This window comes from Passer domesticus, chromosome 5, assembly GCF_036417665.1.
Source record: "Passer domesticus isolate bPasDom1 chromosome 5, bPasDom1.hap1, whole genome shotgun sequence".
In the NCBI taxonomy this organism is placed as follows: Eukaryota; Metazoa; Chordata; class Aves; order Passeriformes; family Passeridae; genus Passer; species Passer domesticus.
In genome coordinates, this window is record NC_087478.1 from 49398429 (window position 1) to 49412060 (window position 13632).

The following is a 13632-nucleotide window of genomic DNA, read 5'->3' on the forward strand; positions in this document are numbered from 1 at the left end:
AAACCCTGAGCAGTCCTTTCCATCAGCCACCTTCCCTCTGAACACTGAGCATCTCCGATGAAGGAACCTGCTGCCTGCAAAGAGGGTCGGGAAAGTAGCAAGAAAGGGGGGGGGGATCTTTTGTGGTGCACAGAAGGTCAGCACCGGAGAAATGTAGTGACAGTCTTGTCCTTGAAACATAAAAGCAACAGTACGCATTTCCTATTAGAATGAAAGCCTCACCTAGGCAGACCGTGGCTAAGAGAAGGGACTCTGGTGCCTGTGCACATGTGCTGTCCTTGGCCTGTTTTCAGGGTAAGCATTCAAGTGGAGCCAAGTGCTTGATGCCCCCCGTGCTTCCCCTCTGGGCCTGAACTGTGCTCTGTGTGTGTGTATGTTTGTGTGCACCAATGTGTGCTCAGGTGCAAGCCCAGGGCAGTGCCCCCATGGACCTTCCCCGCAGCCTGCTCCAACTGCAGGGCACAGCAGCTGCCTAAAATAGCCCTCCCAGCCCCGTGCAACTGCTCTTTGCAACTGCAGGGAGATGGAGGGTGAAATTCTGAACTGCTTCATGCTCTGTGCCCTTTCCAGCCTCTCATGTGGGAGCTACCAGGGCAACAGGGAACAGTGATGCACAAAATGACATTTCCCCCCTGCCCCTGTGTGTCAGTCAGGAAGAGAAGAGGAGGAAAGCGTAACCCTGTGTGTCTTTCTCTCAGTGAAGTAAGTCCCATTTTCCCTGAGACATAGACATCCAATTTCCCAAACAGGAGCACAGCCTGTGGAGCAGATGAGGTGAGCTGCAGCTTGGGCTTTGTGTTGTGGCAAGGAACTTGACAGGTACCACATGGACAGAGCTCTGGGTTGGATCTCTCAAGGAGCATCTACAGGTTCCTCAGAGACCAGTGAAGAAAACAGTAGTGTCCACGGTGCTTGTTTTTCCTCCAAGTGGTGGTCTTGCAATGTTCTCCAGGATCTTGTTAGTAGTCTCCGCTAACATGCAGCCTTGCCTACCCGTAGCCATCAAGAATAGTCCTTTTGACTGTGTGCAGCCTCATGGAGGCACAGAGCCGCTCTGCTGCAGGCAGTTCGCCTCAGAGGAGGGCTCCAGAGGAGGAAAATCCTCAGAGGAGCAATCCCAGAGGTAAAACCCTGGCAGAGGTGTGCTCTCAGGAGGGCTGGGGGGCTCTGTGTTCTGAGCTGTTTCACAAGGTAGTGCTACATCCCCTGAGGGAGTGAAGTGCCCTCAAGTCCTTGGGTCAGGTGGTCCACCTGAGCACTTCCCTTCCACTCCCTACACCCAAGTACCTTGGCTGTGGCCTTTCTCATCAGACCTTCTGCCTCCCAAGGTGGGGAGCAGCAACATCGGAGGGCAAATGAGGGGAGAGCTGAACCTAGGAAACCACAGAGCAGAGGGAAAAGAGCTCTTCAGGCTGAGCCCAGGGGAGAAAGAGGAATGCAGTTCCTGAGCAGTGAGCTGTAAGGAGACAGGAAGCTGCCTCCAAACAAGTAATTTCTGTTCTGGCATTTTAACGACATGAAAGTTAATAATTACTGCAGTCACAAATCAGTAACCCCCAGAAGGGCTTAAGGGGGAGTAGGAGGTTGGCCCTTGGATAAGCATGACATCACCAATCATATTTTCAAACAAAATCAACAATCTAATTAACTCCCTTTCTAGAAGCTGCTGAGGCAAAGAGATGAAGAAAACGGAGGAGCAAGGAGAGCTCTGAGCAGAATGGGGGTGGTGGCTGTAATGATTTTTTTTTCCTCTAGAGAAGGAAGGGAAATGTGATTAAACTAGAAACAAGCCTTGATAATCAAAATACCTGAGGGTTTATTCACAAGAATCTCCTTACAGTATTGTGTCTTGCCTTCAAGCAATTTTGAATGTACAATAAATCCCTAAATTCTTCTCAATTTATTAGGTCTGGAAGCTGTCATTGCTTCATATTAGGCTTGTCAAGTATTTGTACCCTCTAACTTTAAACAGAGAGAGATGTAACACAATGACAGGCTGAAAAACAGAGCAGAGCTTTATCTCTCCAAGACTGCCCAGGTAATAAGGTAATGATTTCCCTCAAGGACAAGAGCAGCCACTGATGCTGAATAGCAAATCAGCCAGCATTCAGCTCATTGCCTTGCCTGGGCATAGACTTGGTGTAAGGCTGTTCTCTGAGTCCAGTGCTGCCTTCCTGTAGAACATATCACTTGCACAAGCAATCCATCTTCAATACAGACCAGTGAGTTCTGTAGGCAGTCTAGCCATGCATCTTCAACATTTAATGCCAGGAGAACCCACAGGGATTTGCAGAGGCATGTTTCAATACTATGAGTCAATAATGGCCCCACAGACCTGGGCAGTGGACCCCTGGGTGTGATGCAAGAGCCTGGTCTATGAATCTGTTTTTGAAGAAGATGGGAAGGTGTCCTTTACGTCCCTTTCTCTGCTGTGGAAAGTGAGACTCAGAGAGGATGTGAGAGCTGCATACACACAATCATGGTCCCGTGGGTAGGTACCTTCCTTCCAGTTCCCACTGCTGAATTTTCCATCGCAGTGTGCCACAATAAGACCATCTGCATGCACAGGCACCATGATTAAGCTGACAAAGACCACTTGCCACGCTGCTGAGGCTCAGATGCCTGCTGGGCCTCAGACACCTCGTCCCCAGGCTCAGACAAGGCTGTAGGCAATGCCCTTCCTTCATGTTGCTAAGCCAGGCCCAGGGTGACAGCCCAGGTCTTCCTTGAGAGTCTCTAGGGGGGGACTCTGGGTCTTAACAGCCCTTGTGGCACCACGAGCACTCATCAGGGAGACAGGCATCCTCTCCTAGGAGCTCTCTTAAAGCTTGACTCTGCTGCTGGGCTCCAGCCCCTCCAGCCAAAGCCCTGACACTGTCTAGTTCAACCCAAACATAATGAGGAGCCAGGGCTCAGGTCCCAAGCAGGAGCATCTCGTGACTGTCCCATGCTCCTCCTCATGAGATCATAGCAGTGTGTTCACAGCCAGGCAGGCTAAGAGTGAAACTGCTTGAAAGTAGCATGCTTTCCCTCCCACCCTTTTTCCCCCACTTCTCTAGGGCTGTGACCATCACTGTCAAGGAGTGAAAGTGAACACCTCCTCCATCACCTCCCACCTCTGGCCTCTGACTTGCCTCAAGTGAAGGCACCTGTGAATGCTTCAGCCTCCTACCACTTTTGTCCATGTTCTTCTGTAGCCTACAGGGCTAGGGAATCCCTGCTTTTGAACATTTTGTGTATTCGTGTACATTTGATGTCTACTGCCTTTATCAGGCATGTCTGTCAGGAAACTCTGTAGGGCAGAATTTGTAAGGAAAGAAATGCAGGAATATCATCTGCTCTATAGGTAGGCTTAGTACTTGCTGCCCAGCATTGTTACTCCATTGTGGTACCCGATTCCAGATCTTAAACTCTTGCTTAAATACCTCTCCTCTTAAACACAGTGATGGAGATTAACCTGAGGGCAGTGTTTAGCCTCTAGGAGCAATATCTCTAGGAATCATGGAGCAGGAGGGAAAAAAATCTCTCTCACATCAGCCCAAGTTTGCTGTTTTGATACAAAGCAAAACCTCTTACAGGCTTGTAATGTGAACAAATTCAATAAAAACCTCACTTATACACTGAGCAGTGGTTTCCCACAAGGCCATTTTTACAGACATTTTTCGGAGTAGAACCACAGTTTAAGGGGAAAATAACTGCAGATTTAGAACAACAGCGTAGTTTTGAGAAGCGCACGCATACGATTGGCAGGAAATTCAATGCAAAGGTTATAGTTAAAATAACATTATTTGGAAAGTACCAGAAATAACTTGCACAGCTTCTAGAGACCTTCACTGTGTATCCTGTCAGGAAGCGAACTTTAGTGGCCACCAGGGCATCTCTGCCCTCATGCCTTCACCTCCTGCTGGTTCTGTGCCCTTTCCACTGCTCCACTTCAGAGGGCCAGGGGGACAGGACACGGAGATGGATCTGCTGAGCCCTCCAGTGGGCTCACTCCGGTGAGCTGGGCAGTTTGCAAGGCATCCCATTAGCCTGGCACCCTGGTCCCACTGAGCCAGCGAAGGGAAGGGGTGTCCTCAGCCTAAGAAATGTGATGAGCTGATGAATTGTGGGGTAATTTGACACCACACAATGCTTCTGCCTTTCATGCTTCTTCTGTGTCTGTTCCCCCGTTCACCTTTGCCATTTCGCAGAGACTGTCAGTGGACTCACAACTGAAAATGAGCAGTTTCAGCAGCACTCCTCTTCCCTAATGAAAGAAGTGCGAGGGCAAAAAGTCTTGTGCATAAGTACAGGCCTCAGTCTTGAGTATTTTTAAAACTTATACTGTCCCTGAAACGAATCTGGACCAAACAACACCTTTAACCAAACCTCTATCATCACACTTTTACATGTCACTTTATCACTGAACAACAACACTGACTGTAGTTTACCTATCTCAGCCACCATTATGCGGACAGGAAGGTAAAGACAAGAACACCTTGTATGTGTTGCTGACAGTGTGGTTTTGTTTGGCTTCTCACTTTACGAATGGCGCAATTCCTAACAATATCAGTGTGAAGGAGATAAAAAGTGCCACATTCTCAGCAGCACAACATCTTGGGCAATCAAGTTCAAAAACTGTGCTGACAGCAAGCACAATTTACATGTGCCAGGTGGGGTCTGGACATAATACCATTGTCACGTCTCTGGAGGAAACCCTCTCTTATTTATGCCTCACGGTCATTGCTTCAATACATTTTTAAACTGTGTCTCCAAGGAAAATATGCTGAGGAAGTTTGTGTCTCCACACATGGAGGTTTGATTGCCTGTAGCTGATCCATCGGACCATTCCCCCTCCCTTCACAGTTTTGGAAAAGTCAGTCAATTCCAGTTGCCCTTGACAAAGAGGTATATCCCTTATTGAGCAAGGGTATCTTGATAGAGAAGTGTTGCTTTTCCATTGGGACCCTCCATTGGAAAGTCTTTAATGTAACATCAGTCCTTACTAGATGGCAGAAAATCTGCACAAGAATATATTGTAGAGAAACGCATCTAGAAAAAAACAGCCTCCAGAGAGGCAGTTGATCACACAAATCCTTGCTTCCAACTGCTTCAGCCACCCATCTCCTATAGGGATTCACTACATGTTAAGTTTTCCTCTTCCACTGTTTCAGGTGCCATAGTGCACAGCCAACCTCATATGATTTTTATGCATATATTAGGGGAAGAAAAAAAAGAAGAAAAAAAGGGAATCAGTGGACTTTCTTTCCCTTGATAAGCTGAACAATAAAAAAACCTGTGCTTTGTACATCTGCTTTCCCACAGTGATCTCTGGTCTTGAGGAAAGTATAGATTTCCCTAGCCTGAAGGACAAGCAGGAAAAATTGCAGTTAATATGAATGTTCCATTGCAGCTGCAATGGTGGTGATTCCAATAACTTACAGAGAATTTCACTGCTTCAGGTGAGGATTTCTGTGCCAGAGAAAGCTGCATTCATTTTCAGAGCTCCTGGGAAAGATGGTCTGTGGCCTGATGATTCATGCCCTTACATCTCCATCCTGATGGAGCCCCCAAGGTGCAGCATACACAGCCAGCAGTTACCAGAGCAGGAGAGCACACACAGCCCATCCTCTCCCCTGCTCCTCTTCAGCAGAGGCTGGCTGGTTTTGATTCCCTAGTTGTCCTCCCCAAGCCTGGCCTGACAAGAGTTTTCAGATGCATTCAAATGACAGCTCTCAAGACTCCTGGTCCTTGTTGTGTGTGGTGAAGAAAGAGGTGCTACATTCCAATACTGCTGGCTAAGTGAGTGCTTGGTTCTGGATCAACTGCAATGCTTTCCCAGAAATGGCCATGAGGATTGACTATTGCAGCCTTCTGCAAAATGGCTCTGCCTTCAAACTACTGTGTTTGTCTCCAACACTATTTCTTTTTGAGGTCTAGTATCTTCTGACATCCAGTCTCTGGGCTCGGCTTCCTGTGACTAAGAGCCCATCTTCCACCTACACCCTTTTTCCATTACCTGAATCCAAGATCACTTTGTTTTTATACTAGGTTCCATCCTCCAGGTTCATAGAGTCCTCAAACAAGAACTACCTGGAGACTTGAGATTTGCCTCTGGCAACTTTTGGTCAGCAAAACCTTCTTGCCAAACCTGAGCTTGGGCCTTGAGCTGCTCTAGGAGAGAAAGATGAGGAGCACAGAGTGTGGTGACCACTGTACAAGAGGAGACTCTCATCATGCGGCCTCACACCAGGGGCCATCATTGGGCAGCCCAGACCAGACAGGAAATGTGATGTGCTGCACTTCAGAGAATTCTATTTCTGTATGGAAAAGAGAAAGGGGTGTGAGGACATCTTTGCAGGTCCATGTCTATCTGTGAACCGGGCAACCATCAGGCTGTGGATTTGCATTTGTACATCTGCCTTGGCTTGGGATGTGAAGGCAAAGAAAGGGGCTATCTGTCTGCAAAGGAGAGGGAATAGGAAGTTTTGGAAGAAGGTGAAAATATTTTTTGTATCTTTTTCTGGCCTGTTGAATGGACAAGCCATACCAAACAGGCCCTGCAGCTACTGCAAGGCGGTATTGCCTGGCTGGACTAGCTGCAATGCTCAGGTCAGAGAAGGATGGTTCTTCCTTCCGTGGAGTGAATGGGTTGTTTGGCTGGGTAGGGAGGCAGTGGGATGGGTGTTCTTGTGGTGTCACACCATCTGCAAGTGTGAGGGTGTGCCTCAAACTTGCTCACACTCAGCATTGACCTGGTTCTACTCCCACTGTGACCCAGCATGGATCCTCTAAAACTGGGGCAACCATGTCTGGTATCATTCAGGTGTTGCTCAGGTCAGCAACTCCAGCTATTTTTCACAAAGTAGTCCATGGTATTTCTACTGTAGACAGACTCCTGCCCCCAGTTTCAAAGTGATCTGTAAACTTGTGTAGACTGAGAGCAATATGAATGATCCATTTAGGTGTCTAAAAGAGGAAGCTAGGGGTCTTGCAAGTATCCCAAGAGGTCCTTTTTGCTCTCTTGCCTCCCAGCAATGGTTTGAAACTGGCCCCAGAATGTCTGAGCATTGCTAACACCTGACCCCTCTAACCCGTTTCTACACTTACTGCTTTATCAGCAGGAAGTAGAATGTGGTTTGGTTTTGTTTTTTTTTTTATTCTTGGCCTTACTAGCCTTTTCGATACTTTGGGGCCTTGTCTCAGTCTGACAAGGCAGGCAAGCAGCAGCTTCCTGTGCACAGGTGAGAGGGAGAAGACAGAGACCACGCGCATGTGAGAGAAGCAGCTTTGGAGCAGAACTGCTGGGGTGTGGGCACCTCTTCTCTTGTGGACATGCACTGAGCCAAGATATCTGCCTTCATCGCTCTCCCTTTTCCCCCTCACCTTTCCCCTCACTGTTTGACATTCATCACCTGCTGCTGTCCAACCTCCAACCCCTTTGTCTGGACTGCTCAGTGCCTGGAGCTGGAAGGTAAAGGGGATAATGCCAGCTGTCTCCCACATGGGGGTGGCTGATCTGAAAGCATCTTAGAAGGAGTTTCAATCTGACAAACTGCATCTTGCTGTTGGGAAGGGCTGAGAACATATTTATCTCTCTGTCTCTCCACAATCCTCTCTAATCATACCCCGCATCTCACAACCATGCCGCTCGCTTTCTCTCTTTCTATCCCCTCTCTGCTAATGTGTTGTCATCATGTTTTTCTTCCTCTGAACCTAATCTTTTATCACAGTGGGAATTGGTGTTAAGCTCATGCTGGCCCTTTATAAGCCCTCTCCTCACACCCCTCTGGCAGTCCCAGCAAGGTCCAGTGGGGCTTCCATCTTGTTCTCCTCAGGTCTGCCTGAGCTCCAGGGCTGGTGAGAGGTGGGGGTGGTTCCTTCTCCTGTGGGCAAAGGCAGATCCCAAGGTCCAGGTGTCCAGGTGGATGGGGAGAGAGAGAGACTTGGATGAGAAGACTGTAAGTCTGTCTAATATGGAACATGACTGTACAGGCTTTATAAGACAGGGAGGTTCCCTGGGTGCTTTGGCTGGATGAGGGCTGCTGCTGAGCTTCCTAATTAAAAAGCCCAAATTTTCTGATACACCTCAAATCATGACTCCTTCCAAGGCAGAACAAGGGTCTACCTGGAGGGGATGATGCATAGTTTGTGAACTACTATGTATTTTTTTTGGATATAGTAAAGCCTTGACTTTGTAGAATGCGGTAAACACTTTCTTCTCCCTGATACCCCCACCTGTCCCAAACATGCTATTCAAAATCTGCCTCCTAAGCCATGAGCTCTGCAACTAACTTCTGTCAGTTGCATCCAGGGACCCTGTTACTCAGCAAGCACTTAGTTATTTCAGCCCTAGGGTTTACCAAAAAAAGAAGCTCTTCAAAGCGCAAGCTGTGCACAGCCGAGGCAGCACTCTCTACCTGAGTCAGCAGGCAGCCTGAGACAACGCACACGGACTGCTGTGCGCTCACTCACGCGTTTTCAGAAGACATGATTCCTGCAAACAGCCTCTGTGCTGCCCTGTGAACAGCCTCACTGCTGAGCAGAGCACCCAAGGCAGGAGAGCAGTGAGGTGCTGAGGGAGAAGTGCAGACTCCGGAGTGGAAGGGATATGAGTTTCTGAACCTAGAAGACTGGCACGGCATCCTAGGACAGCAGATGCCTCTTGTGAGATGACATCTCGACATCTTCCTAAGTTCCCTTGCTGAGCTGTGTTGTGGGGGTGTCTTCTCTCTTTCAGTGTGTCGCCAGTACTGATGAAGCCCTCATTGCTGGTGCTGTCTCACCTCTGCCTGTTCAGCTTCATGCCTCCCTCGTGGGCATCAGAATCAGCACAAGGTAAGAAGCGATTCCTTTCACCTGTGCCGGCTGGGTGAACAGGGAGGGGAGTCAGCCATGGCAGCGTGTGTGCCATGTATATTCCTGTGCAATGTTTGTGTTGTAACGTGCAGCCAGAGGAGGTTGCAATATTACAGGTCTCTGACGAGCACATCAGCCTACAAGGTTCTAGAGAAATGAATGGCACTGCCTTTCTTACTTGGACTTGTCCAGCAGAGGATTCAGTCAGTAGTTTGGGATGGGGCAGCATTATCCAGGGTGGTGATTAACGCCAAGCATTGTTGCTAATTGAGCCACATTGCTGTCTGTCTCTCCTCTGCTGGCAGGTGCCTCCAGCCTCACTTGTTGGTATGACTCACGGGCGGCTCTCTTCTGCGACTGGGACCCGGGCAGAGACCTGGCTGAAGCACCGTGCCAGCTGGAGATTTTATCACAGAAAGACTTTTATGACAGGTGGGTAACTGGAGAGACTGAGGAAAAGCAATGCCACTTTACAAAAATGTAGGCTTCCCCTTCCCAGGCCAGGTATAGTGGAGAGAGCTGAGGTGTTTTGTTTTGAACTCTGTCTCTATCTCCATGTGGGCTGAGATGCTGGCAGCCACTGCTCAGTGTTTGCCATCTGAGTCCCAAACTGTCTAGCACAACCCATCTTCCAGCTCCATGACTCTATCTGAACTTCACTTTTCAAAAAATTCCTCTTCCTTGGCAGACACCCTCAGGACTGAATTTTTCCATTTTCAGTGGAAAATGAGGATGTACAGAGATGGGGCTGGAGAACGGTGGAATTGAAGTTATACAGAGGCTATTTGGCAATTGCCAGGATGAGCTGAGATGTTGCACCTTGAGTAATAATGAATGAAGAAAAATACTCTTCCCCCTTCTCTTCCCTGGCTCTTTTGCCTCTTCCAGTTCATGATGTTTTCCTCTCCCATATGCCTCCCAGCAGAGGGGAGGTGTTTGGCCAGTACTGCAGTGGGGGCTGGCTGAGTCTCTGTCATCTCCAAATAGGACATCTGCAGCCAAGAGGCTTGCCAGCCAAGCCCAGGGCTGCCCTGGGTGCCTGCCATAAGGAGAGGCTCAGTGTGATTCTGTCATTGTGGGGGTTACTTGTCACTGTCATAGAGACACCTCCAATTGGGTTAGATTGACAAATATGTCTTGAGGCTGGTGCGTGGCCCTAGAAAGCTAAAACACTGGTGTTGCTCCATGGGTGTGAATCAGAGACTGTGGCTGGAATTGGGGCTGTGGAACTGTGCCGTTCTTTGGCCAGGGCTCTAGGAAGAGAACCCTCCCCACTGTCAGTGGGTCCCAGGCCTGATCTGACCTTAGACCTCAGTCAGACACTGCCCCACTGCAGCCCCACAGATGCTCTCCACCCTGCCACACCCCATGCCATGGCTCAGCTGGGGCTCTCTTGTCAGAGCAGAAGAGAGGTCACGGTGTAGTGCTGCCACTTGAGATGTACTGTCCTGCTGACTGAGATGTGACCTGGCTCAGAAGGCACATGTCACTGAGTGTCTGAGATCCTACAGGACTGTCAGTGCGGTGAAGGAGACCTGTAGATCCTAGAGGGGTGAAACAGGCACCCGTCTTCCAGGGCCAGGTTGCTGTAAGTGAATTTGGGCTCTGTATGCCCTCTGATATCAACAGGAAACAGAGAAGATAGGAAGAGGATTTTGTGAAATCTTTGAAACTGGAAATTTGCTGTTACATTTGTCTTGAAATAACTGGGGTGCATTGACTTCTCTATGCCAGCACATAAAATTTGTCTGAGTGATACAATGGGGAGAGAAATTAGGATTAAATCTTTGCTGTAACCTGTTCAGCAAATACAGTAGGATGAAAAATGCTTTGAAAGCCCTTTAGTGTTACATAATGTTTGACTAACTACAAAACTATAACATTCCAGCATTCTGGAGTTATATCCCTCACCTGAAAAACGCAAGAAGCACTGCAAATTACCCAAGGCAGAGCATATGACAGGACTGAGGAGATGCATCAAAACCTTCAGCCAAAATGTTAATGTAAGTAATTCATCTGGGATGTCCTGGCTAACAACAAAGGGGAAAGGATTTATATATGCATTTTGGGTGTATAAGCAGTGCAACATCCAGGGGTAGTATCAAAAGCCCAAACCTAATCCCTTTAGTCCGGATCAGGGATGGGGCTTGGTGTTGTGTGTTGTTGATATACGTGCTTCCCTTGGGTTCCCCTGCAGGAGGGATTGGTTTCATTGTGAGCCGTGCTGGCACAGAAGAGCTGCAGGACAGGAAGGTCATAGGCAATGTCCCGTGTCTGAATCACCTGTTTTTGAATTACCCTTACTCTGAGGAGGGATGGGCATCACCCCCAGCTCTGAGGTCGCCTCTTGATCTCTTTTTCCTGGAAATTATCAATACCGCTTTCCAGATCATTAGCTACTGTGAAATGTGATTAGATGTATCTAACGCAAGATGCAACAGCAACACATCACTGGAGCTAATGGTGATGCAAATATTTTAGCTATTATTCTTTATTTAAATCAGTCTTATTTTGGATCCATTGTGTACTTGCTTCAGTCACATCCAGTGTCACTGCAGTTCCCGTGTTTTCAGAAAACACCCACCCAAATTTGAGCTAATATTTTTATTGGTAAAGTCACAATCAGTTCTAATGACAGACAAGCTTTCATACTTTTGCATATCATGTGCAAAGACAAATTGCAGGGTTGGTATATAGCTCCAAAATCTTTTCTTTCTAATCAAGCTAATTTATCTGTTACTTATTCAGTACTGTAGGATGTATGTGGCCCCTCAGCATCACTGCATTTCAAGTATCAAGTGTAATACTAATGTGGTTTCAGTCTTACCAGGGAACATAAAATGATCTGGTAAAAATAAAATTTCTCAATAAATGTCACCCATAGGGAGTAATGTTTTCTCCTGCTTAGTTAGCACATACAAGAAACTAGTGTATCACAATATTTTGTGCCCTTCTTGCCAATAAACAAACAAAGAAAAAACTCCAATCATATGAAATATAAATTTTTGGTTCTTCACTCACCACTGAGATTTATGCCCTTCTGCCACAAATACCTTCCATATTTATTGTCAAGTATGCCTAATCATCTTATGCATAGGCAATGCTTAGAAATTTGAATGCTTATTCACGAGGTTTCATTGCCACTAATGGTTAATTTTCCTTGTAGGATCAGTGCTTCACCGTTTCAGACAGTCTTAACTTGTCTGTCCATTGCCACACTGGAGAGAATAAAACCAAAATACCTGAGCAAATAAAAAACTTCAAACCACTTGAAAATAGTGAGTACTCATCTGCCTTCTGGTCTCTGAAACTTCCCCATGAGAGGATAGCTAATTTTCCTTCCTCATCCACTGCTATGCAACACCCACAGCTGATTTTAGGCCTTTGTCTTTTTCTTGTCCCCTGCTACAATGAGCACAATACTGACTCCTGCCACTTGCTCCTCTGTCATGCTGTGTCATGCCAGCCACATTCTGTCCTGCCCCATATCTGGCTTCAAACTGGTAATGATAGTTCAGCTGTCCTCATGAAAAATGTGTGCTGCAGGAAGGATGGAAATCTTGCTGCTCTTCCTCTGCCCCCCTCTAGTTACGTGCTTTCTCCCTTCTTTAAGACAACTTTGGCATGTTTCAGTCTTTGCTGAAGGGATTCAGCTCACTAATCCAGAAGAAAAACATCTGCCTAGGACATTGTTTTGCTGGCTGTGTGAGTTTACCTGTCTCAAGGAGATGTCCTGCTGCTGAGGAGTTTGATGTGCAGTCCTGTTATGGACAGAGTATGGGGATATCCATCTTGCTTCTTCTCTCTTTCCAGTAAAGCTGAGGCCTCCAGGAGACCTTCATCTGGTTAACATAACTGAAAACACCTCCAACCTGACATGGAGCCTGAATATTTCCTCTCACTATTTGAAAGGGACGCGGAAGTACCAAGTGCGGTACCGACACGTGAGTCAGTCCTGGGAGGTGAGTACAGAGGGGAAGCTGGAACGTGTTACCGTGTGAGTCCTGGATGAACCCTGCTCTTGCTTATGTCCCCCAAGACTTGCTCCTGGGCCTCCTCTCGGGATGTAAGCAGTTTTGGTGAAGCTGGAGGGAGGATGATAGCCTCTGCCCTTTTATCTGTGTCACCTGTTGCCAGTGTTTGGTGATGACAAGGAGGCAGATGGGGATCCTATTTTACTTAGTGCTGCCACAAAAAAATTCAGACAGTTCCAGGACAGACCTGAAAAGTATGGGAAAAGCAAAGCAAAGAAAAATTCTTCTTCAGGGTGAACAAGCTGTGCATGAGGACTTGAGACAAGTTTTCTCTGAGGGTTTTGGAGAAGATGGATATGTGAGGCTGTAAATCAGGGTGTTGACGATATCCTAAATTTGCCCTACTCCCAGGAGGCTGTGAACTTGCCCATTGAACAGGACCAGATGTGGATGAATTTTGAGAGACTCTCACCTAACTCGAAATATGAGGCAGCTGTCCGTGCAATGCCAAGAACCAGAAGAAACTACAAAGGCACGTGGAGTGACTGGAGCAAGCCGGTCCTGTGGAGAACACATGCTGACCATAAGGGTAAGCCAGGGAATCTGACCTGGGGGGGAAAACAGGGACTCAGGGCAAACAAGGTAGAATGGCCAAAACAGGGTGAGAAGCTGAAGGAAGATGTGTAGGGACAGCTGTGTTGACCAAAGAGTAATAGAAAGGTTGAAAACTGTCCCTCCTGATCTGTTAGATGAGATAATCTCAGCATCACAGCTTAAGGCCAAAGACCCCCTGACCCCAGCAAAGCCCCTCTGATTT

At 47.5% G+C, this 13632-nt stretch overlaps 1 protein-coding gene across 5 annotated transcripts in view; it reads left to right on the forward strand.

The window, feature by feature from the left end:
* The window catches only part of LOC135300647 (complement C1q tumor necrosis factor-related protein 6-like), a 36602-nt gene that overhangs the window by 13492 nt on the left and 9478 nt on the right, over positions 1 to 13632 (forward strand). For 2 of the 5 annotated variants that reach the window (XM_064420316.1, XM_064420317.1), the window contains exons 2-7: positions 8723 to 8820; positions 9147 to 9273; positions 10730 to 10844; positions 12008 to 12119; positions 12655 to 12803; positions 13227 to 13404. In XM_064420316.1, the coding sequence (XP_064276386.1) occupies positions 8739 to 8820; positions 9147 to 9273; positions 10730 to 10844; positions 12008 to 12119; positions 12655 to 12803; positions 13227 to 13404 (763 nt within the window). In that variant the 5' untranslated portion in view covers positions 8723 to 8738. Of the gene's footprint in view, positions 1 to 2382; positions 2492 to 7226; positions 7457 to 8722; positions 8821 to 9146; positions 9274 to 10729; positions 10845 to 12007; positions 12120 to 12654; positions 12804 to 13226; positions 13405 to 13632 lie in introns of those variants that run through there. The other 3 variants (XM_064420313.1, XM_064420314.1, XM_064420318.1) reach the window with 3 other exon arrangements.